A 26,372-nucleotide genomic window follows, 5' to 3' on the forward strand; every position below is an offset into this window, starting at 1 on the left:
AACCCCCCTAACCTTAAAATGGTTGACTAAGGAACCAATTTTTATCTGTTTTTTCCCTCAATTCCTTTAAGAGACTTGCTCATTTCCTCTTTAAGGACCTCTATCATCTTTATAAACTTGATTTTAAAGTGGTTTCCTGTGCTTCGGTTGTGTTGAACTATTACCGTAGTAGCCCTGACAGCTGGGTGCTGGTGATGGCAAATTGCCTTGGCTATTGTTGATTCTGTTCTTAGGTTGGCACCTAGGCTTCTGGGATGGGGATGTTTATAGGTCTAGGGGCTGGTTTCTGAGTTTGTCTTTGTTGTATGGATGTTTTGTTCCTTGGTTTCTGTTTCCTCTCTGGTCTTTGTGGCCTATAGTTGAGCAGGAGGTCTCCTCTGAGTTGGGAGGTTGGGTCCTCAGGACGGGTGGAAGGGTGAGTGGAGGCTGCGGCCTTCCTGGACTTCTGGTGGCAGAAGTGGCCTCTTGTTGCATGGGGGGTCTCTACCAGAGTTGGTAGCCAGGACAAGGAGACAAGCAGGGGATGGACTAGGCAGAGAGTGGGTGGGCACCAAGAGAGCGAGTGAGTCAGGGAGGTCTTCAGGTGGGTAGCTTACGTGGACTTCTGGAAACAGGCATAGCCTCTGGGAGAGTTGGCAAAATTTTATAAACTAAACATCAGAAATCTTAGTAAAATGTATAGAAACATAGTCCCTGTGACTCAGAAACCAATATGAAGTTCTCTAAATATGTAAGAGGGAAGCTGTTTTGTGCTTTTTTATACCAGAAAAAATGTAAATAGTTACTCTTACAATACTAAATACGAAAGATGTAGACACCTACCAAGGAAACAGGAAAGCAATCCTCACTCTCCCTCCTCTTCTCCAAATCTTCTCCAGCCTCATCCCCAGCTCTGTAGCCAACTACCTGCCATGGCATCTGCTCCCTCTCTGCCCCAATTCCCAGAGGACTGTGCAGATCCTGGTGACATAACTCACTCTCCTCTCTACTGTGGACTCCACTCTAGCTCATCTCCATTGCTAATGTCAGTTCACAATACCTGGAAACACATTCTAAGTGGCTACACCAGGCAGGATCTCATAAGCTCTCCTAAGAATGAGAGAAGGTGACAGAAACCAGGGAAATGGGGGTGGGTGGGGAATACTGGAGAGATGACACAGCAGTTAAGAGCATCACTGCTTTTCCAGATGATCCAGATTCAATTTCCAGCTCACATAGAAGCTCACCACTATCTGTAACTCCAGTTCAAGGAGCTCTGACACCTTCACACAGATGCATGCAAAATGCCAATGCATGTAAAATGCCAATGCATGTAAAATGCCAATGCATGTAAAATAAAAATAAAGACACCATGGAGTGGAATACACGTTCAGCAAAGACAAGATCAGATATTAGCACCTAGAATTGCAATCATCCCAAATCCAAATTCCTAAACACCAGCACGAAAGCACAACCAGTACTAATGAAAGGAAAATTATACAAATTTAAGGTTTAAAAATATAAAATTAAAAGAGTAAGCCCCAAAAGCCACAAACTCAGGGCTAAGCCCTGCCGCCAGGAATAACAGGCCATAAAGATAAAGAAAAAGAATACAAAAACCAGCTCAGACTATCAAGGACTGACCCATAAACCATCCAAAGACATCCCCCCAGCTTACTCAGAGTCATACTATAACCAGATGTCCTCCAGACCCTGATAAGCCCCTACTTGTGCTTTTCAGCCATTGTGTCCTGCAGAGAACATTCCAGGAAACCGGGCAGCCCAAACCTAACCAGAGGTGTTTCAAATACAGATGCTTCATCAATTTTGACAAACTTTTAAAAATAATGAGGACCTAAAGACCCAATCATTCTCCTGATTTAGTAGCTCTGTTCCAGGAACCAGGGGGCTATAAAACCTTTTGGCGTCCCCTTATCTCCTGGAGCCATAAAACAATCCTGTAACTTGTGGTGCATCCCACTTTGACATCCCCCCATCCCCTGGTGCTCACAGCCTCTGCCTTTAAATGCTCTTGCTCCCAGCCTCTCGGGGTCGACACCTCTGTCTCCTGCGTGGGATATGTGTCGGCCGGAGATCTCTGTAATAGGTCTCTGTAATAAACCTCGCCTTTGCTTATTACATCCAAAATGGTCTCTCTGTGTCTGGGGTCCGCGATTTCCCAAGACTTGAGTAAGGGTCTCTCTGCGTGGGATCTTTCACTAGTCAGGACAATATGTATCCACTAGAGCCCAGAAACTCTACTACAGCAGGCACTGAGAAATGCAGTACAGACGAATTGTAATACGAGGACTTCAAAATAACCTTTATGAATATGTTAGAGGTCACTTTAAGGATATAAACACATCTATTAATAATATCTATGGAAAAACAAACAAACTGTGGAATAAAATGAAGAAAATAGTTCAAGACTTGCAAGTAAAAATGGAATAAAGAAAACCCAAACTGAGGGATAATTGGAAAAGGAAAATTTGGGAATTTAGAGGCAAGCCTTACCAATAGAATACAAAAGATAGAAGACCACTCTCTCTGCAGAAACTAAGGCACAGGGGGGGTGTGAGATGTGGAGTTCAAACTTGGGCCTTCTGACTCCAGAGCTAATAGCCTTTTCTTGTGTGCTGTCTTTGGAGGGAAGACGGACACAGAACAGGATGCTGTGTGTGCAGTGTTAGTATTTCAGTTCCCCCACAAACATCTAAAGAACGCAAAAGTCTCACTACAGGATTTCCTTTACTCCGTGTTGTGGATTTGGTCTAATGCTGCTTTATTATGTTAACCCACACATCCACACGTGAGACACCGAGGGACCCTGCCCCCAGATGGTTTTGATTGGTAAATGAAGTTGCTGGTGGCCAATGGCTAGACAGAGAGACAGAGGCAGGATTTTAGGATTCCTGGGCAAGGGACTGAGGAAGGAGCAGGAAGAGATAGCCACCATGCCAGGAAATGAGTAGAAGCCACGCCTGAGGTGTACTGGACAGAGAACATAACTGTAGTGTTGGTGACAGAGAAGTCAGCCCGAGAGGGCTGCAGGTCTGGGTCCGGGGCAGCCTAAATGGAAAATAAGGTCTTAGTAAGCAATAACTCAGGAATATTGGAGGGGAGTGTATTAGCCGCATGGAAATTTGGAAGTGGCCTGACTATTGAGCGGTTTAAGGCATATTAAAATATAAGGCCAGGTGAGTGTGTCTTTCATTCAGGAGCTCAGGACATTGGGGTAGCGAGAAGCACAGCTGCCACAGCCCGGAGTTGATTTGAATAGTGATATTGGGTAAAGCCATAACTCCTTACAGCATTAGGTCAGATGCTAGAACTTAACAGAGCAGAGGGCTTGTACTTTTGCTGCTCTTTCACTCTAACTTCTGAAATCTTAATATTTAATTTTGTATTTCCGATGCCAAAAGATCCACTCAGTCATAGGATATATATGTAAAAAAAGAAAAGAAAAACACTTCTTTTCCCTTTTTTTGGACAATCCAACTAAGCATAACAACATGGTTTTTAACATAGAGTGGGTCGTTTTAGTACCTATTGGAAGATGTAGGTTTTAACAAAACCAATTGTGGTTTCTATGTTTCACATAAAATACTACCTCTCCTTCCAAAATTAGTAGAATATTGCTAAAAGGAAATAACACATTCTTAGCCACTGGGGCTAAAGCTAAAATGGGAGCTATGTAACGATATTTACAATAACAACTAAAAAGAAATAAGAGCGGTAAAATGCAGAATAACCTTACAGTAGAATGCTTCCAGAAACGAATAATGTCGGTGACATTTTTTGCAGGGTGAAAGAAAAAGTAGTCTCTCCATTCATCCCAGTCTACTGTCATTGACCCATCGGCATCCATGCTGAAATAAAATTTTAAATGATGTTTATCACACTTAAAACACCACCATCATTATAACACATTACTCAAACACTTATGGAGTGTTTGAGTGTTTGTTACTGAAACCATTCCTTTGGACTTCATAGATACCATTGTAGTTCCCATCCCCCCCCCTTTAAAGAACGGACTCTCTTTTAGATCAATGTCACACTTTAAGAGATGACAACAACATATGGACAACTCCTATATACCCCCACGCCTAGGCTCTCCTGTTGATCACCTCTTACATGATTGTGGTTTATTTGTTACAACTCCTGACTAACAGTTGACACATTATTCGTAGTTACACTTTACATTTTACTTAGTCATCCTTCATTTTGCACTTATTTCTTCCCTTCAGCATCACACTGAGATATAATATTCTGTTCAGTTATCTTGTCTCCTTAAGGTCCTCCCACCTGTGGCAGTTCTCAGACTTTTCTTATTTTGAACAACATCAACATTTCCAAAGAAAACTAATGATCGGGGCTGGGGAGACAGCCCAGCATGTACAATGCTTGCCTTGCAACCACAGAGACCTGAGTTTGGTTCCCAGAACCCACGCAGAAACAAGCTAGGTGTGTTAAGGAGATGGAAACCTGAAGGTCCTCTGGCTTGCTGGCCAGCCAACCCCTAGCATATGCTGTACATTCTACCCACTGGGAGACCCCATCTCACCAAACAAAATAAGCAAACAAACAAACAAAAAACGGTGGATGTAGCCAGTGGAACAAACACTTGAGTTTGTCCTCTGGTCTCCACATGCACATTACACATAAGCACGAGGACACACACACACACACACACACACACACACACACACACGAGTACTCATCAGATGTTTGGTAGACTGCCCATCCACTGGAATCTATTACATGTTGCTCCTTTAATCATTTATTTGATATAATTCTCACAGTTTTGTATTATTTCTTGAAGAGAAAATATTATAAGTGTATATGCTTATCTCTAGCGCTGAGCAGTAATTCAGTGTTGAATGACTAAATCTATAACTCTGACCTTATATCTGTGGGTCTTCTAGCAGTCTTGTCTTTGACTCGCTTTTCCTTGTTTACAGCTTTCAAATAAACTTTAAAGTAACTTTTTATACATAAACTCCATTGTTTAAACACCTAAAGCTCCATTTCACCATGCAAAACTCAGTGTTAACTCAGCCTTCAAACATCCCCAGAGAAGATGGCTCAGCGGGTCAAAGTGCCTGCTGCACGAGTCTGATGACCTGAGTTCAATTCCTGGAACCCACGGTGGCAGGAGAGAACTGACTTCTAAAAGTTGTCTCTCACCGCCCACTCTGCTCACGTGCACTTGCGAGCATACACACAATAATAAAAATGAAAATTTCACCTTAAAAATGTCTCTTCGTGTCTAGGTAAAAGGTAAAGCGAGTGGGGGAAAGATTTCTAAGAGTATTTTTCTAAATGACAATTTTGTGAAACAAAATGTATTTTCCTGACAAGCAGCCTAGTACAATTTGAAGGCCAGGGAAATCACTGTGAACACCATGAACTGCAAAATGCAGGAGATGAGTGTCGGAAGGCACTGGAGAGAAGCATTTCCTGTGTGGAGAAGAGCAACAAAGGGGCCACACTCCCTCCATGCTGCTTCTACTGGGAATAGTTCCCAAACAGCAGCATATAAAGTGGGAGCCTAAGCAGAGAACAAAACAGACGTGCAACTCAGAGCCCTGGAGCGCAGGGACTTGTGGGTAAATTCTGTATTCAAGTGGCCTCTTTGAATCCCTGGTCAAATACTAAGTTACAAAGGATTCCATCAGCCCCCCCATAAAACGACTATAGTTGTGGTGGCTCACACTTGCATTTCCAGCTTTCTGGAGGCTGAGACAGAGCAATGAGCTCAAGGCATCATGAGCTGCAAAGTGAGTGAGTGCCAGGCCTGGCAGACTTTGTTCCAAACCAACAAACGAACAAAGGACAAACCAAAAGAAAGTACTAAAGGTCTGTGTGCTTGATGGAAAGTCTGCAGCTGAGCTGTTGGGAAGGAAGGAATAAGGAAAATAACAATTTACAAACCAACTCTTGCGGGACATACAAAAAAAGCACTTGCAACACTGTTGTTGTTTCTGAGGTATAGGAAGTGGTGGAGAACTTGCCCAGTGTGTGTGAGGTTCAACTCCCAGTACCACCACCAAACCCAAAAGTCTATTCTTATTTCTAGCAGAAATCTGAAAATTGATGAACTAATTATGTAATTTAGCAATTTGTAGTAACAATGATAAAGAACACATCCTTTAAGCAAGTTCAACCTATAATAATAATAATAAAGTAAGCAAGAGAAATTGTGTAACAACTCTGGCAGGTTTTCTTTTGACCTCCACATGCACAGGTGCCACGTATGTGCCACCCACCCACATACATACATATATACACACAAACGAAAATAGTAAAAATTTTAAAATAAAATTGGAAATTTTTCAGTGAAGTTGTTCTCTTCAAAAGACATACAAACTCTGTGGTTAAGGAAAGGATATAGCCATCACTTTGGAAGGAAGTGAACAGACAAGAAGACGTGATGAACAGCTCCCACCACCCCAGTGGCAGGTCACTTGGCAGGTCGCAGCAGTTAGTGTAGTAGAGGCTTACCCTCACCGCTGTCTGAAAGGCATCACACATGACTCACACCTCGAGCCACCAGGACGGCCAAGAGGAAGGTCAGCATGAAGGTGGAGCCCAAGAGCCGCTCCGTGAACCAAACCCACCCCGACAAGGTGATTCAGTGATCAGGCAGCAAACACCCAGGAGCTGACTGTCGTTGCCTCCGCAGTTGGATCACAGACGTAAGCCACCCTGCCAGCTTCTGCACTGAGCCACTTCCCCAACCCCACAGACCGTGTCAGAATTGTTTCTTTGTGTGTTGTTGTTTCATTTGTTTTCAGCTCTTTAAAGATTTTGAATATTAATCCTCTGTCAGGTACAGATGGTAAAGACTTTTTCCAACTTCCCACTGGCTTATCTATTCTGTCTGCTTTTTAACTCCATGTGGTCTCATCTGTAAATAGCTGACTGGATATTCAGAAAGCCTTTGCCTATATCTGTATCTTGGAGTGTTTTCCCTACCTTTTCCTCCTGCTGTCTCAAGAGGACTTTGATCCACTTCCAGTTAATTATTGTGCTGGGTAAGAGATAAGGATCTTGTTTTGAATGAAGCACAGAATGTACGTCAGCACATCCAGCTTTCCAACACCCTCCAAGGCTATTTTCTTCAATGTGTAGTCTTGGCATCTTTGTCAGAAAGAAACAGGTAGCTATGGTTGCCTGACTCGTATGTGGGTCCTGTATTCTATTCTGTTGCTCTCTCTGGTTTTGTGCAAGTGCCATGCTGTTTTTATTACTATAGCTCTACAGTACAATTTGAAATCAGGTAGTGATACTTCCAACACTGTTCTTTTAATCAGTATTGCTTTGGCTACACAGGGTCTTTTATGCTTCTAGATAAATTTTAAGATTTTTTTCTTTCTATGGAAAATAGTGATAGAATTTTGACAATATTGGACTGAATCTTTAGATTGTTTTTTGTAGGATACACACACTCATACGCACACACAGCTTTTAAAAAAAACAGCTTTTTAAAACTGACTTAAGGACTTGAAAGTACGAGTCATTCTTTAACTGTTAATGAAATTTAGTTAGACTCCTCACACATAAGAAAATAGAAAACTTAGCTAGTTTTATGTAAGTTCTTTTAAGCCTTTAAGAAATAGATAACTGTAATGATTGGTATTAATTGTCAACCGAACACCTAGGAGACAAGGCTCCAGCCACACCTTGAGGGACTGACTGTCTAGGTTACACTAGCCTCTGTGATCGTCTCTGGGGGATTATCTTGATTATGGTAATGGACATGGAAAGCCCCACCCACTGTGGGCGGGCTGTATTGTAGGATGGAAAGGTGCTGAGCACCAGCGCGCACTGGTTCGTGGGCTCTGCTCTGACTGTGGATGTTCTGTGCCCAGCAGCTCCCATCCCCCACCCTGACTCCCCACAGCGACGGACTGTCACAGGGAATTGTGAGTCAGGCAGAACATTGCTCCTTTAAATTGCTTTGTCAGGGTATTTTATCCCAGCAACAGGAGACATAACCAGAATAATAATCCAATTCGATTTTGTGTTTCACAAAGAAGATATGTGTAGCGATGTTAAGGTGGGAGCTCAGGACAGGAACTTGGAGACAGGAACTGAAGCAGAGGCCAGGGAGAAACACTGCTTATTGGCTTATTCCCCATGGCTTGAACATTAGTTTCTTCTACAACTCAGGATCACCTGCCCTTGGGTGGTACCCCTGAGGAGGCTGAGTCCTCCTTCAAAAATTATTAGTGAAGAAAATGCCCCCTGAGACTTGCCTAGAAGCAACCTGATGGATGGATTTTCTCAGTTGAGGTTCCTCTTTCCAGATAACCTTAGCTTGTGTCATGTACACACACACACACACACACACACACACACACACACACACACACACACACAGTAGGGACATGGGGCTTACTGATTAGGCTGGGCTGGCTGGCTAATGGGCTCAAGGAATTAATCTGCCTCCACATTCCCAGAGTAGGCCATCATACATAGACTTTATGTGGACCCTGGGAATCAAACTCAAGTCCTAAGGCTTCACAACAAGTCCTAAGCCATCTTCCCCAGACCCCCAAGAGAAAAAGGAATTTAATGTATTTGCCACAGGGATGACTGCAGATAAATTAATAAAAATGGATAATATACCACTCTTTCAGGCTAAAGGAATGCATGTTCAATCATCTCAGAACTGTAAATCCATCAGAATTTTTTAAAAAATCTCTCTAAAAAATGAGAGATGACACCCAAAATGCCACATATATAGCAGCTAATTTCTGGCATAGACTATAAAATTCAAAGCTCTTAGAGACGAGAGCACAGGCTGACCTTTTCAGGATGTCGTTGGCCTGATTGAGAGAAATGTGGATTCCCAATGATTTCACGGCAGCAACTACTTCAGAAGCATCTATTACGCCTTTAAAAAGTAAAAAACACCAAGTTAAGAATCTGAAACGATGGCAAGGCAAAGCACACTCAGAGTGCGACCATACTGGATTGGAGAGTCTGTGTTTGGTGGGTCTTTACTCCCAAGTTCATGACTCAAAGCCTCCAAACTGGGAAGTGTTGGCACCAAGTTTACATTTGGAGAACTGTTTCACCCAGTTATTAGTCCAGGTGTGAACATTCACGGTTCAGGACAAAAATATTTATGAATAGCTCATGGCTCAGACATCGCTTAAAATATTACAAACCATGGGCACACTGCATGTCTATAAACTCCAAATTCTAAACTTCAAACAATACCTGACCCCAAGGACTATAGATTTTAACACATTTGACTATTGTACCTATTTGAAAAGAGCTGAGGAAGTTAGTGCTGGCAACCTGATTCAGGAGCACAAGAATAAAGGACTCTGTTTATAAAGCAAATGATCCAACATCCTTAGAGGAACCAAGTTCTTTTAACAGAAGCATGTGCTATATTAAATAACATATATATTTGAGTAAGTCTTAATTCCAATAAGAGAGCTGTTGGTTTTCACCAAGGTATGTGTGTCATATAATATATGTATTTATTATATGTGTATGCATTTATATGCTGTGGTGTTTTGAATATGCTTGGCCCACAGGAAATGGCCCTATTAGGATGCTGAACCATGTCTGAAACTGTAAGCCAACAGCAATTAAATGTCTCCTGTTGTAGGAGTCACCTTGGTCATGGGGTCTCTTCACAGCAAGGAAACCCTAAGACATATGCCTACTACGTAGTTCACTTTCACACTGCTCAATGTTGTGAAGGAAAAATTAAAATTCTGTATTCTCCTCAACTTTAAAACGCAACTGGAATGTATGATTTTCCAAATTAAAAAAAATAAGATTCTTTTTACTTTTATTGTATATTTTTTCTATTTTCATTTTAATGATTTATTTATCCTTATTTTTATATGCATTGGTGTCTTGCCTGCATATTTGTCTGTGTAAGGGTGTCAGACCCTCTGAAACTGGAGTTACAGGCAGTGTGAGGTGCCACATGGATGCTGGGAGTTGAACCTGGGTCCTTTGCAAGAGCAGCCAGTGCTCTAAACCTTATGATTGTAATATAATTATATCATTTTGCCCTTCCTTTTCCTCCCCCCAACTCTTCCCGTACACTCCCCCAGCTCTCAACTATATGTCCATGTTTTAATTGTCATGATGTGTTGAGTATGTGTTTACTTATTTATGTGTGCATGTGCTCTTATATGTATAAATACAACCTGTTAAGTCCATGAAACCTTACTTGTATGTATGCTTTAAGACTAATCATTTGCTACTGGATAACCAGTTGGTATGCTCTTCTCTGGGGACGACTATTTATCTAGCTTTTAGAATTCCTTAGTTGCTGTTACTCTTTGTCTAAGGTTGAGGTTTCTTGAAGTTTTTTCCTCCTTCCACATTAGCATGTCTATGGGTGTTGTCCTTGCTCATGTCTTGTTTAGGCGGCCATGTTGGTGAGACTCCATAGGTGTAACTTTCTGCCCTCTCTTCAGTAATGACCCCTGACTCGTAGATGCAGGAGTTGTGTTGCAGATGTTATCCGTTGGGACTGGGCTCCACAGCTCTGCACGTGATCTTCTGTCATGGTCTCCATCTGTTGCGAAGAGAAATTTCCTCCATGAGGAGTAAAGACTACTGTAGGTATTGAAGGGCAAATATTTAGAGTATAACTAGGGATTGTGCTAGTTAGTAAAGTTGCAGTTGTAAGTTTTCTCCAGAATCCATGACTTCGCAAGCCTTTGGCAGTTGGCTAGGTTTCCAGTGCCAATCATAATTTCTCTCTTGTTGATCAGATCTTAAGTCCAATAAGAGAGCTGTTGGTTACCACCAAGGTATGCGTGTCACTGTTGTACCCTTAGGATTATTGTGCCATGCTGGTCATTGTTGCAGTTCATAGGCATATCCAAGTGCCACAGTATGTATGTGGAAGTCAAAAGACGAGTTTCAAGAAACAGGTTCTATTCTTTCACTGTAGGATCAGGGATCAAACTCAAGTTGTCAGACTTGCAGAGCAAACACCTTTCCCACTGAGTCATCTTACTGGCCCTGATAAGTCTTAAATGTATATATCATTATTCTTTTTTTCTCCTTTTTTAATTAATTAATTAATTAATTTTCACACTCCATATTTTATTCCCTTCCCAGTCCACCCCACCTCCCAGAGTTCCACATCCCATACCTCCTCCCCCCACCTCTGTCTCCACAAGGATGTCCCCACCCCATCCACCACACCAGACCTCTAAACTTCCTGGGGCCTCCAGTCTCTTGAGGATTAGTGCATCTTCTCTGACTGAACCTTGACCAAATATACAGTCCTCTGCTGTATATGTATTGGAGGTCTCATCTCAGCTGGTGTATGCTGCCTGCTTAGTGATCCAGTGTCTGAGAGATCTCGGGGTCCAGGTTAATTGAGACTTCTGGTCCTCCTACAGGGTTGCCCTCCTCCTTAGATTCCTCCAGCTTTTCCCTAATTCGACCATAGGGGTCAGCAGTTTCTGTTCGTTGTTTGGGTGCACATATTTGCATCTGACTCTTTCAGCTGCTTGTTGGGTCTTTTGGAGAGCAATCATGGTAGGTCCCTTTTTGTGAACTCCCCATAGCTTCAGTAATGGTGTCAGGTCTTGGGGCCTCCCCGTGAGCTGGAACCCACTTTGGGCCTGTCATTGGACCTTCTTTTCCTCAGGCTCTTCTCCATTTCCATCCCTGCATTTCTTTCATCATATCATCTATAAATAGTGCTACCTTTAATTCTTCTTTGCCAATTTGTATCCCCTTGATCTCTTTTTGTTGTCTTACTGTTCTAGCTAGGACTTCAAGTACTATATTGAAGAGATAGGGGGCAGTGGGCATCCTTGTGTTGTCCCAGATTTTAGTGGGATTGCTTCAAGTATCTCTCCATTTAATTTGATATTGGCTGTTGGTTTGCAGTAAATTGCTTTTATTATGTTTAGTTATGGGCCTTGAATTCCTGATCTCTCCAATACTTTTAATATGAAGGGGTTGTATTTTGTCAAATACTTTTTCTGTATCTAAGGAGATGATCATGTGATTTTTTTCTTTGAGTTTGTTTATATGTCATATGGATTACATTAATGGATTTTCATATATTGAATCAACCTTGCATCCCTGGGATGAAGCCTACCTGATCATGTTGAATGATGGTTTTGATGTGTTCTTGGATTCAGTTTGTGAGAATTTTTATTCAGTATTTTTGCATCGATATTCATAAGCGAGATTGGTCTGAAGTTCTCTTTTTTGGTAGGGTCCTTGTGTGTTTTAGTTATCAGAGTAATTGTGGCTTCATAGAATGAGTTAGGTAGTCTTCTTTCTGTTTCTTTTTTTTTTTTTTTTTTTTTTTGGAGCTGGGGACCGAACCCCGGGCCTCGCGCTTCCTAGGCAAGCGTTCTACCACTGAGCTAAATCCCCAACCTTCTGTTTCTATTTTATGGAATAGTTTGAGGAATATTGGTATCAGGTCTTCTTTGAAGGTCTGATAGAATTCTGAACTAAATCCATCTGGTCCTGGGCTTTTTTTGGTTGGGAGGTTTTTAATGACTTCTTTGTATGGGATATGGGCCTGTTTAGAAAGTTTACCTGCTCTTGATTTAACTTTGGTATATGGTATCTTTCAGAAAACCATCCATTTCTTCTAGATTTTCCAGTTTTGTTGAATATAGGCTTTTGTAGTAGGATCTGATGATTTTTTGAATTTCCTCTATTTCTGTTGTTATATCTCCCTTTTCATTTCTGATTTTAATAATTTGGATACTGCCTCTGAGCCCTTTAGTCACTTTGGCTAGGGGTTTATCTATCTTGTTGATTCTCTCAAAGAACCAGCTTTTGGTTTTGCTGATTCTTTTTATTGTTCTCTTTGTTTCTATTTGGTTGATTTCAGCCCTGAGTTTGACTATTTCCTGCCTTCTACTTCTCCTGGAGGAGTTTGCTTCTTTTTGTTCTAGAGCTCTCAGGTGTGCTGTTAAGTTGCTAGGGTAAGATCTCTCCAGTTTCCTTACCATATTCTTTATATCAACTTTAGTGTCTCCTGACTTAAAAAATACACCAAAATGCTACCATGGATTTAGTTATAACTTTCATTTACATAAACCATTTATAGAAATCATGTTTGAGAAACTATGTACATGTGAGGTATTAATCCATCAACAAAGACACTTTTTCATACACAATCTCATTTTGTTTTTACAAGACTCAAGTGTTCCAAACTCAGACAGAGGAGTTTACTGGCCTACAAACCAAAGTTTCTTCAAATGATAGCTCTTTACTTAACAAATGCTCATCTGTTAAGTTTAATATTTTTAAATTGGTTAAAGTTCTATGTAAATCACTATCTTCCATGGAACAGTTCACCATCAAAAGCACTGAGGGCAGAAAGTAAGGCAGAGCTGGAACCTGGAGTCATGAGCTGATACAGAGGCCATAAAGAAGTGTTGTTCACTGGCTTGTTCAGCCCCCTTTCTTACAGAAACCAAGATCACCAGCCCAGGGATGGCACCACCAACAATGGGCTGGGTCCTTTCCCATCAATCACAAATTAAGAAAATGCCTACAAACCTGATTACAGCCCCATCTTATAAATGCATATTCTCAGTTGAGGTTCCCTCCTCAGATGACTTTAGCTTGTGTCAACTTAGCATATTACCCAGCTAAATGTAATCTCGTTCAAAGATTGATAAACTCCCCTAGGACTTGGCAATTTTGTGGGCAAATATTTTTGAAATACTTTATATTAGGAACTCCAGTAGTACAATCAGTTAACACTTGCTAATTCTATAAAGTGTATTACATTGTACTAAATGTATGCTGCCTGAAGGGTTATAAGCAAAAGAAAAATGAAGTATTGTAAAGAACAAAATTCAGCCCATAACAAGTGCAGTACTCTCTTTCTCACCTTCAACTACCCTGGCCAAACCCTACACAAAGGGAATGGCCATAACATACGCAGTTACAGAGACCAAGATGACAACAGAGAGCAGTCAGCTTAACCAAGGCAGCACCTCTGACGGTCGCCGGGCCTGAGCTCTGAAGTCTGCATGGTAGGTAGTATCCCGGATGATAATTATACCTACTTCAACAACTGGGTTACTCAAAGAATGAAGCCAGTAGAGGGCAAATGGTAATGCTTCTAGAATGATATTTCTGAAGGTCAAGACCTAATATTATATTTATATATCCACTCCCAAGTGGATACATTTTTTTCTTTTTTTTCTACTTTTATTAGTTTACAGTCCTCTCTTTTGATTAAATTTATTAAGATTGCCAATATTGTTTTTCTTTCAGAGAATCAATTCTGTATATTCTTTTAGTCTTTATTAATTTTTTATTGGATATTTTCTTTGCTTACATTTTCAATGTTATCCCCTTTCCCGATTTCCCCTCTGGAGTCCTCCTATCCCCGCCCCCCGGCTTTATGAGAGTGTTTCCCACTCACCCACCCACTCCCTCCCACCTCTCTGCCCTGGCTTTCCCCTACACAGGGGGGAGGGGGGAGGCATTGAACCTTCAAAGGGCTAAGGGCCTCTCCTCTCATTGATGCTCAATAAGGCCAACCTCTGCTTCATATATGGCTGGAGCCATGGATCCCTCCATGTGTTCTCTCTGGTTGGTGGTTTAGTCTCTGGGAGTTCTGGGGGCTCTGGTTGGTTGATATTGTTGTTCTTCCTATGGGTTGAAGACCCCTTCAGTCTTTCAGTCCTTTCTCTTGTTTTTTTCTTTTTTCTTTCTTTCTTTTTTTTTTCTTTCCTTTTTCTTTTCAGAGCTGGGGACCAAACCCAGGGCCTTGCGCTTGCTAGGCAAGCGCTCTACCACTGAGCTAAATCCCCAACCCCTCAGTCCTTTCTCTAACTTCTCCATTAGGGATCCCGTTCTCAGTCCAATGGTTGGCTGTGAGCATCAGTCTCTGTATTTTTCAGGCTCTGGCAGAGCCTCTCAGGAGACAGCTATATTGGGCTCCTGTCAGCATGCACTTCTTGGCATCCACAGTACTGCCTGTGTTTGGTGACTGTATATGGGATGGATCCCCAGGTGGGGCCATCTCTGGAAGACCTTCCCCTCAGTCTTTGCTCCACACTTTGTATTTCCTCCTGTGAATATTTTGCTCTCCCTTCTAAGAAGGACTGAAGCATTCACTCTTTGGTCTTCCAACTTCTTGAGTTTCATGTGGTGTCTTAGTCAGGGTTTCTATTCCTGCACAAACACCATGACCAAGAAGCAAGTTGGGGAGGAAAGGGTTTATTCAGCTTACACTTTCATCTTGCTGCTCATCACCAAAGGAAGTCAGAACTGGACCTCAAGCAGGTCAGGAAGCAGGAGCTGATGCAGAGGCCATGGAGGGATGTTACTTACTGGCTTGCTTCCCCTGGCTTTCTCAGCTTGCTTTCTTATAGAACCCAAGACTACCAGCCCAGGGACAGCACCACCCAAAATGGGTTGGGTCCTGCCCCCTTGATCACTAATTAAGAAAACGCCTTACAGCTGGGTCTCATGAAGATATTTCCACAACTAAGGCTCCTTTTCCTATGATAACTCCACCTTGTGTCAAGTTGACACAAAATTAGCCAGTACATGTGGTCTGTGGATTGTATCTTGGGTATTCCGAGCTTTTGGGCTAATATCCACTTATCAGTGAGTGCAAACCATGTGTGATCTTTTGTGATTGGGTTACTTCACTCAGGATATTTTCTAGTTCCATCAATTTGCCTAAGAATTTCATGAAGTCATTGTTTTTAATAGCTGAATAGTACCTCCACATAAAACTGAATGCACTGAAACTAATAGAAGAGAAAGTGGGGAAGAGCCTTGAACACAGAGGGGAAATTTTCCTGAACAGACCACCAATGGCTTATGCTCTAAGATCAAGAATCGACAAATGGGACCTCATAAAATTGCAAAGCTTCTGTAAGGCAAAGGACATTGTCAATAGGACAAAACAGCAAACAACAGATTTGGAAAAGATCTTTACTAATCCTACATCTGATAGAGGACTAATATCCAATATATACAAGGAACTCAGGAAGTTAGACACCAGAGAATCAAATAACCCTATTAAAAAGTGGGCGACAGAGCTAAACAAAGAATTCTCAACTGAAGAATATCAAATGTGAGAATCTACCTCACACCAGTCAAAATGGCTAAGATAAAAAACTTAGGTAACAACAGATACTGGCAAGTATGTGGAGAAAGAGGAACACTCCTCCATTGTTGGTGGGATTGCAAGCTGGTACAACCATTCTGAAAATCACTCTGGAAGTTCTGCAGAAAAAATTGGACATAGTACTACCTGAGGACCCAGCTATATCTCTCCTGGGCATATACCCAAAAGATGCTCCAAAATATAACAAGGGCACTATGTTCATAGCAGCCTTATTTATAATAACCAGGAAGAACTGGAAAGAACCCAGATGTCCTTCAACACAGGAATGGATACAGAAAATGTGGTACATCTACACAATGGAGTACTACTCAGCTATTAAAAACTCAGGAACTTCTTGATATGAAACTTATTTGCCTTGGAAGCATTTTTCTACTACCAAGGTGTATTAACATATAATACTTAAGTTTCTATAAGGAAACAAAACTGGTGGAATGAACATACATTACACTGGTTTACACAATATGGTCTGGGTAGTCAAACAGTGGTTGTCTCTGTGCTGGAGATCCTGAAGACTTCACAGATGCTTAATCTATGAGACTGGATAGGTCATCAGCCCCTCTTAGAGCCAGAGGCCTTGATCCCTGCAGCCACTGGTCTTCCGTTCAGTTTTGAAGGTTGTCTTACTTTTCTTGCTGTAATAAAACACCTTGGCCATGGCAACTCACAAAAGACAGTGTTTAACAAGGCTTATGACTTCAGAGGGTTAAAGTCCATGATGGTCCAGCAAAGGCATGGCGGCTCACATCTTGATTTACAAGTAAGAGGCAGAGAGCACACTGGGAATGAGGCAAGTCTTTTGAAACCTCAAGCCCATAACCACTAAAACACCTTCTCCAACCTGGCCACACCTCCAAATCTTTCCCAAACACTTCTGCCAACTGCGGAATTTACACACATGAGTCTTATAGAGATCATTTTCATTCAAACCACCACAAAGGCCAAAGAAGTTAGGTTCCAGTGTCAGCAAAGGATGGCAGTAGCAGTGACAAGAGTAGATGAATTCACAAGTAAGGAGTAAAAGTTGGCAGGCAAGAGCAGAACTTCCTTTACCTCAGACCTCTGTTTAATTGGGATGTTGCCAAAGAGTGCTATCCACTGCTGATGGATTATCTATCTCCCTACCCCAATCTGTCTACTCACACATCAACCCGCCCTGCATACCACACACCCATTTCCCCACCCCACCCCACCCCACCCTCAGTTAATCCTTCCAAAAAGTACCCTCAGGGACTGGCCCAGAGACTATCTCTTAGAAGACTACAAATTGATTCAAGTTGAAAACCAAGATTAAGCATTACAACAGGGATAATAGAAACATTGTATGTAGAGGAATTCTAATCCAGCAACAGGGCTGCTCTGTCAAGAGATCATATCCAAAGATCATCTCTCTGTGTCAGCCAGCTGCCAGCTGCTTCAAGCCCCTGCTACTGTGAGTGCCCCACCAGGACGGGCTGTCCCTTTGAACTGTGAATCACAATAAGTCTTTTATCCCTTCCGATGCTTCGGTCTCTTTGACAGTTTCCTATATGCACATAATACACTTAAGTAACATTAACACCTCATTATACCCTCTCTAATCCCCCATCTCCCAGTGAAACCTTTTCCTTCCCCCAACACTTCCTGTGTGTGTGTGTGTGTGTGTGTGTGTGTGTGTGTGTGTGTGTGTGTTATTTACTGGAGCGTAGGCAGCTCGTCAGGAATTACATCACTTAAAACAGTGACACCTTCCCCTCACCACCATTAACTGGTCAGAGTCCATCCCTAAAGGAGGGGTGGGGCCTCGTGATGAAAGGTTGACAGGCCCAATCATGTGCAGCTTTTGCGCAAGGGAGTTCGTGAGTGTAACTGCTGTTGGCATCAAGAACTGGCTTTACAGTCAGGAACCCGCTTTATAGTTGCAGATCACCTCCGAATCCATTGATGGAGGTGATGTCACCCATAGGCCACAGGGTCATGCATCTGTTGCCATAGCAATCCCTATTCATTCCCAGAGTCCACCTGGCCCACCTCCCACCTCTACTTGCAGGTGGTTACATCACTGCCCAAATACAAAGCAGACCCTTCCGGACCTTCACCCTTTTCTCTTTTCTCCTTTTGTCTTCATCGCCCCCTTTGCCCCTTTCCCCACAATAAACCTCTCTCACGTGGAACTGTACTGGCCTGGTGTGGTCTGTCCAGAGGCAAGCCATGATGCTAACACAACATTGATGCGGAACCCGGGAATGGCAGGCGCCACCCTTGCCTCAGCCACCACGGCTCCACCGCGAAGGTTGTGAGCTGCCGCCATTGCAGCCACCTATGCTGCCACATGGATTTCTGCTACCGCAGCTACAGACCACCGCCACCCACACTGAGGGACCCACAGACTTCCACCATGTGTGCTGCTGTTACCTCAGCGGGAGGTACAAATTTCTACCTCGTGAGCTGCTGCCTCCAAGGTCCACCACATGGGCTAGCTTCTGCCACGTGGGTTACTCATTCAGACGGGCCCGCACCAACCATACAGTTTCATGTTTCCTGCTACCAGACTACTAAAATTCTCACACAAACATTGGCAGATTGGTAAGTTTTTTTTCCTCCAGTCAGCAGGGAGGGCTCCAATCCCACCCCCCAAAAAAAAGGCCTGGCCAGCCATTATGAGCTAAGGGATTGGCGTTTCAGGGTTATGGTCCTTATGACCAACCGCCTAGCTGACATACAAGATAGGACTTTGACCCATGGGTCACTACCCCCTCGAAAGCGCCTCTCTCACTCCTTCACGTGCAGCTGTTCAGGAAACCCTAGGCCTGGGTAGAGACACTTTCCGGTGAGTCCTGGATTCACTGTGTAGCCTCTAGAGGGTCCAAGTGACAACTTGGACATCTAGCCTGGCTGAAATTTTGTTATTGAATTATTCTCCAGACACCAGTACAACTAATCAGTAACTCCCCAGTGGGTGCTCCATGGTCTTCAAACTGTACCTCCAGGCTGCCCACTGGGATGTCCCCTGGAAAATCTCAAATCTCTGAAGTTAATGCCCGACTTGAGGGCATCAAAGCTAATGCACCTCTACAATAAGGTCTGGAGTCAGTGCCCATTAGACCACGGCTCCAAATGGCCACTTAATGGCACATTGGACCCAAGTATCTTACGGGATCTTCATACATACTGCCAGCGGTCCGGTAAATGGAAAGAGGTCCCCTTGCCCAAGTGCTTACCTGTCTTCACTCCAACCCCTCTCTGTGTTCCTCTTGTTCCACAACGTAACTTCTCCTAGCCATGAAACCTTCGATCAAGCTAACAACCACCTCCTTTCTGTCACAGACCTTCTGTTCCCACTGTCCAAAAACCCAAACTGCCACCTCAGTTTCTCCTTCTCACCAGGCTGCCCCAGAGCCTCCTTGCTCAACCTCTCCAGACCCCTCCCCTCCTCCTGTGCCAGTTGCAGTTCGCTCCAATTGCCCTGCACTGGCACCTACCTTCAACCCTCCCATCACCCCTAAGGCCACAGACAAACCCCCAAGTCCCTCTCCCCCAGGGACACCTGACCCAGCATCGTCCTTCCGGCCTTGTCAGAGTACATGGTCCTTTCTTGCTGAGTGAACTTTCTCAAATGGAAAGCAGACTGGGTTCCTATGCCTCTAACTCCTCTGCCTTTATTAAAGAGTTTCAGTGCATTACTCAATCCTATAGTCTGACTTTCCATGATGTACATATGATCCTCACTAATAACTTACTTCCTGATGAATGCAGGTGAGTTTGGGAGCAGGTGGGAACGCACGCAGACGAGATTCATCAAACAAATGGAACACATCCATCAGATCTGAGGCAGTTCCTGACCAAGATCCTCAATGGAGTTATAATTCTGCAGGTGGTATTTTAGTCAGAGATAAATTCATAACCTGCCTCCTGGCTGGTCTCCGTAGGGCAACCTTAAAACCAGTACATTTTTGAAAAACTCTAAGAGTTCATCTAGGGCAAACAAGAAAACCTGTCTCAGTTTTTAGAATGCCTTACAATTTAGAATTATTACAATATACTAATCTAGACCCTGAGAACCCAGAAGGTAAGCAACTTCTGATTATCTACTTTTTTCCCAGAGCTACCCCAATATAAAAGTTAAACTTAGGTGGTAGGAGAAGGGACCCCTAACTCCACAGGCAAAGTTTTGGCTCTAGCCTCCAAAGTGTACCATATAAGGGATGAGAAGGCTTGCAGACAAAAATACCATATGCTGACAAAGGCTATTGGACCAGCCCCAGCCACTGCCCTGGACTCCTGGTCTTCTAAGATTTAGAGACCACCAGGCTCTTGCTACAGATGTGGTCAATAAGATCACTGGGCGAGGGCTTGCCCTAACTTCTGCAAGCCAAGGGGTTATGTTCTAGGTGCCATCAAGAGGGACACTGGGCTGTCAATTGCCCTCATGTCGCACAGGACAGAGGAACATCACTCCCAGATAACCCTCCAGCTGATCGACTGAAGAGGCCTGAGCTCCCCGACCTGACCACTGCCATCACCAGCAGGGAGCCCCAGGTAGCCATCACGGTATGTGGGCAGCCCTCTTGGACACTGGGGCCACTTACTTAGTCCTTACAGTTGGGGGGACCCACTTTCCCCTCTTATTTTCCTATTGTTGGGGTAGAAGGACACCTTACCTTCCTCACCAGACCCCACCACTTAGTTGCATTTTCAGGGGTGTTCCTTTTTGGTCGTGCCAACATGTCCTGTCCCCTTATTGGGAAGGGATCTTCTAGCTAAGTTGGGAGTCTCTATTTCCTTTGCTCTCACCTATTCGCCTAAACCCAAGCTCACCACAGCCCCTCTGCCAGTCAACCCACTAACACTAACACTGCTTCCTTTACCAGCTTCTCAGGTAAACTCCTGAGTCTGGGATGTCCAGAACCCCTCTGTTGCTAAACACCCATTCTCCTGTTGTCATCCAATTACTAGACTCTATCAGTTACATCACCCAAGCTCAATACCCTCTCTCTCTCTCTCTCTCTCCAGAGTCTCATGCACTTAAGCATATCATTTCTGACCTCTTAAGGAAAAAATTCCTTCACCCCATCTCTTCCCCCTTTAACACCCCTATACTAGCAGTGAAGAAGCCTAATGGAACCTATCACCTGGTTCAAGACCTCAGGTGCATTAATTCTGCAGTGGCTCCTCTCCATCCTGTTGTGGCCAACCCTTACACACTTCTTTCTACCATCCCCTCAGGGACGTCCTATTTCTCAGTCCTAGATCTCAAGGATGGGTTTTTCTCTGTCCCTCTAGATGCCCAGTCACAGAATATATTTGCCTTTACCTGAACAGATCCTAACACCCACTTCTCTACCCAACTCACCTGGACTGTTCTACTCCAGGGATTCCAGGACAGCCCACATCTGTTTGGCCAGGCCCTGGCTTATGATTTACTTTCTCTGTCTCTCCCTAAATCTGAAAGTGTACACCACATAGATGAAATCCTTCTCTGTAGCCCTTCCCTAAAAATTAGCCAAGCTGACACCTCTGCTCTTCTACATGTCCTTTCCAGTCGAGGCTACAGGGTCTCAGCTTCTAAAGTCCAACTGTCCACTCCTCAGGTCACCATTTGGGACTAACAAGTACCCCAACCCACAAGGCTATTACCTTAGATAGAAAGAATCTGATTCAGTCTCTAACAGAAACAGAATCTAACTGTTCCTTCTACAAAGGAAGAGATTTTTATCATTCCTAGAAATAGCTAGTTTTTTACATTCCTTGGTTCCTGCCTTTTCCCTCTTTTCTCACACCTTATAGGAAGTAGTGTTAGGCCCCATCCACAAACCTCTTCTCAAACCTGTTACCAAGCCCTTTCCAAGGCTCCAACAGGCTCTCCTTAAGGCCCCAGCCTTACATCTCCCTGACCTGGCTTGGCCTTTTTTCCTCTACATAACTGAAAAAGAGGGATTTGCCCTTGGAGGTCACCAAATGGGACCCTCTTTTGCACCTGTAGCATCCTTGTCAAAACAACTAGATCTAACTATTCAGGGATAGGCACCCTGTATTCTGGGTAACCAACCACATGTTGATTAGGAAAACCATAATGGGTTCCCTATGAGACCCCAACTCCTGACCACCAACTCTTGAAAATGTTTATAGTACCAGACATGACTTCTCTCCTTTGCAGCAGGCCTAAAATCCAACCAGGAAACAGTTCCCCCTGTAGCATTCGTGATACTATTGCCCCAAGAGTCGTACCTTGCCTGACCAGATTGTACTGTGGCTCTCAAAGGCCACGGCTGAGTTGTCTTGCCCCAGAAGCCTGCAGCACACCCTCCTATACTATGAAAGCCAGCCATGGGGTGGGATATGCCCAGGCGAGTTTGACTTCTCCATGTTCTGTGACCAAAAAGTGGGGTGTTTTCAGCAATACTCTTACCATCCATTTCGGGTAGACAAGAGCAATGGCAACAGTTCAGATTTGGGGGTGGATGGACTTCATGGCCTCACTTTGTCAAAGTATTTCATCATGGCAATCAGAAAAGAAACTAAGAGCGGGATTCTAAGCAATTTTTATTTTCTTTCAGAAGTTTGCATCAACTAAATTTCCTGAAACAATTATATTTTCAAAAGCATCAAGATCGTCAGAAGGCAGGGAGAGGGGAGAGGCAGAGGGAGAGGGAGAGGGGGAGGTGGGATATCAGGCACATGTGCCGCCACAGGACACTTGTGAAGGCATGAGGACAGCTTTCAAGGTGGCTCTCTCCTTGTACTGTTTTGCTAGTTCCAGAGAAGAGATCAACTTGGACTACCTGGCTTGTAAGGAAGTACTTCTGCCCACAAAGTCATGCTGCCAGCCCACAAGTGTCACCTTTCAAATGCCCACAAATGTCACCTTTTAAATGCCCACACCAAATTTTCCATTTATTACAAAAAAAAGAAAAATAGAAGACTACCCAATACACAAAGCTTTAAATTCAGTGGATATAATGCTCTGAAAAACTGATTTTATTATATAATATATAATTAAGTGTGGTGGTGTATGCCTTTAATTCCAGAATTCAAGAAGCAGAGGCAGATGTATCTATTAGACTAGTCTACACAGTGAGTTCCAGACAGTCTACACAGTGAGTTCCAGACTAGTCTACACAGTGAGTTCCTAACTAGTCTACACAGTGAGTTCCTAACTAGTCTACACTGAGGTCTACACAGTGAGTTCCAGACTAGTCTACACAGTGAGTTCCTAACTAGTCTACACAGTGAGTTCCAGACTAGTCTACACAGTGAGTTCCAGACTAGTCTACACAGTGAGTTCCAGACTAGTCTACACAGTGAGTTCCAGACTGGTCTACACAGTGAGTTCCAGGCCAGCCAGGGCTATGCAGTGAGACTCTGTCTCCAAAAGTAAATAATTAAATTTTAAAAGAGGGGCTAGAGCAATGGTTCTCAACTTGTGGGCCACAATCCCTTTGGGTCTCAAATGACCCTTTTACAGGGGTTACCTGAGACTACTGGGGGGAAAAACATTTACATTATGATTCATAATAGCAGCAAAATTACAGCCATAAAGTAGCAACGAAAATAATGTTATGTTTGGAGGTCACCACAACATGAGAAACTGTATTAAAGGGTTACGGAATTAGGGAGGTTGAGAACCACTGGGCTAGAGAAATGATTCAGTGGTTAACAGCACTGACTGCACCCTTGTGGCAGCTCATAACTGTCTATAAATCCAATCCTGTGGAACACAATGACCTCTTCTGGCTTCCATGGGCACCTGCCACACATGTGATGCACAGACATACATGTCAGGCAAAACACTCATTATATAGGATATGTGTATGTACACACACACACACACACACACACACACACACTCTGAATGCGCCAGACATGATGATGCGTACCTTTTATCCCAGTACTCAGGAAGCTGAGGGGTAGGGAGATCTGTGAGTTTGAGGCCATCTTGGTCTACAAAGCAAGTTCCAGGCCAGCCAGGGCTACACAGTGTGATTTGGAACATCAAGAATTTCCTACAAAACTGAAGGAATTCATCACAACAATCGTGCAAAACCATATGCCATGCTAACTCTGACACACTTCACTCATAATTATAGTTTCCATAACTGTCCGGTACATAGTTTTCAGTCATTTATGTGAGCCTGGGTCTCAAGGCAAACGAACAAACCATGTATATATACACGTATGATTTAGGGAAATTACCAAACCTAGTGCTGGCTAGGTTTTTTGTCAACTTGACACAAACCAGTCATCTGAGGAAAGAAAACCTCAACTGAGAAAATGCCCCCATCATACCTCCCTACAGACAAGCCTGTGGGACATTTTCTCAATTAATTATTGATGTGGTAGGAAGGGAGCACCGTCCACGGGCAGGCAGTCCTGGAGTGTGGAAGAAAGCAAACTGAACAAGCCAGGGGACAAGCCAGAGCAGCGCTCCTCTGTGGCATCTGCTTCGGTTCCTGCCCAGACCTCCTCAGTGGTCAACTGTTACCTACAAGTTTAAGAAGAAATAAACTCATTGCTCCCCAAGTTGCTCTTGGTTATGTTTTATCACAGCAATAGAAACCTGACGACATCTATTATATTCCCAGTAATTTAAAAATTATTCTAGATAATAAATTGGATCTGACAGCAGGAGTAAATGAAAGACAGAAAAAGTACTTGTCAGTGCTAACACTTAGTCGCATCAAGCTAACTGTGGACGAAACATACACACACCATCGGCATTTTTGTCCAGACTCTTGAATGCCAGTTTCATTTTCTTCTCATGGTCTTGAAGGTACTTCACAAATTCTCCAAAATCCAGTCCTGAATCGGCATTGGAATCTGCACTCTTAAGAATTTTCTACAAGAGAAGACACTTGTTGCCACAATCATAGGTAGATCCACTATGGCATGCTAACAGTAGGACATGTTAACATCAGGATATTTCTGTCGTACTAATCATGACTTCCACACGTGTCCATTATCTACACACAAGAAGCGAGACTCACGCTCTTGAAATCCGTAAAGTACTAAAGTCAACAGTTGTCAGGCCATCTCAGATATAAATAGGAACTTTATTAGTAAACACTGCAGGTACACACCTCAAGGGCTTGAAGATACTAAGATGTATAGCCTCTTCCATCAGAGACAAAAATCTGTCTACTAAACGTGATAAACATGAAATTCAAGTATGTTCCCCAGACGAATGCTCTGACACCTAGCTTTGTGAAGTAAGCATGTAGGCTCGAGTCTCACTAAGTCCTTAAGCGTTTTAACCTGAAAACTAACAACACAGGTCTGGAAAGATATCTCAGCAGTTAAGACACTTGCTGCTCTTCCAGGGGACCTGGGTTCCATTCCCAGCACCCACATGGCAGCTTTCAGCCATCTGTAGCTCCAGTTCAGAGGAATCTAGCACCCTCTCTGGACCCCGTAGGGACTAGACACAAGCCTAGTGTACTTACATAAGTGAGGCAAAGTACTTATACAGAAAAATAAATAAATCTTTCAAAAACATACGTAAAAATATGTTGTATATTCCGAGCCCAGCAGACTCTTACCTCATTAGACATATATTATTTACTTTTGTACCATCAATGTCTAGTATAAAGTTGGAGATATAGAGGCCTTTAATAACTAGATAACTCATACTTAATATTTTTGAACTTAAAAATAAGTGTTATGAGCCGAAAACTGGGTCACAGTGCATAGCACACGCCATAGACTGCACACTACACACCGCACAGTGCACACTGAACATCACACACACTGCACATGGCACACGCCATATATCGCGTATTACGTAACATACACTGTGCACAGCAAACTACATACTACACACTGCTGGGACTAAAAAGGCAAAAAGCTAAAGTCTCTAGTATGAAGCAAATTATAGACTACGAGAGAGGGTACATATACCGAAGGCAATATATTCATATGCCTATATTCATATGTTAGGTGCAATAATGCAAGGATTCAAGGCCATTCCTCTCATTCTGAAAGAAAGCTTTGGTGTAATAAATGAGACAGATATGCTGGAAAGATTGAGAGGGGCTTCATAAAGGAAGACTGCGGGAGCCTGGGATGCGCAAGGGGAAACATGCACTAGACAGAAACAAGAGTGGATGCTTCAATGATGTGTGGAAAATTTGCGTGGCAGTAAAAAAATGTAATTATAAAAATACAGCAATATACACATGTTTTGGAAAAACATGGTAACTCAATTTCCCTGAGCTATTCTATCAAACAAATAAATAAGCCGAAAGCAGAAATCTATAGTCTAAGTTGACAAAGAGACGATACTCTTTGG

General features: G+C 43.1%; 1 protein-coding gene across 1 annotated transcript in view; it reads right to left on the reverse strand.

Moving 5' to 3' along the window:
* The window catches only part of LOC116895357 (calcium-binding mitochondrial carrier protein SCaMC-1-like), a 45,766-nt gene that overhangs the window by 16,683 nt on the left and 2,711 nt on the right, over window positions 1–26,372 (reverse strand). The window contains exons 2-4 of the mRNA XM_032896655.1: window positions 24,797–24,923; window positions 8,794–8,881; window positions 3,737–3,848 (exon numbers count right to left, since the gene is read on the reverse strand). Of these exons, the coding sequence (XP_032752546.1) occupies window positions 3,737–3,848; window positions 8,794–8,881; window positions 24,797–24,923 (327 nt within the window). The remainder of the gene's footprint in view (window positions 1–3,736; window positions 3,849–8,793; window positions 8,882–24,796; window positions 24,924–26,372) is intronic.

Source organism: Rattus rattus, chromosome 3 (assembly GCF_011064425.1).
Source record: "Rattus rattus isolate New Zealand chromosome 3, Rrattus_CSIRO_v1, whole genome shotgun sequence".
In the NCBI taxonomy this organism is placed as follows: Eukaryota; Metazoa; Chordata; class Mammalia; order Rodentia; family Muridae; genus Rattus; species Rattus rattus.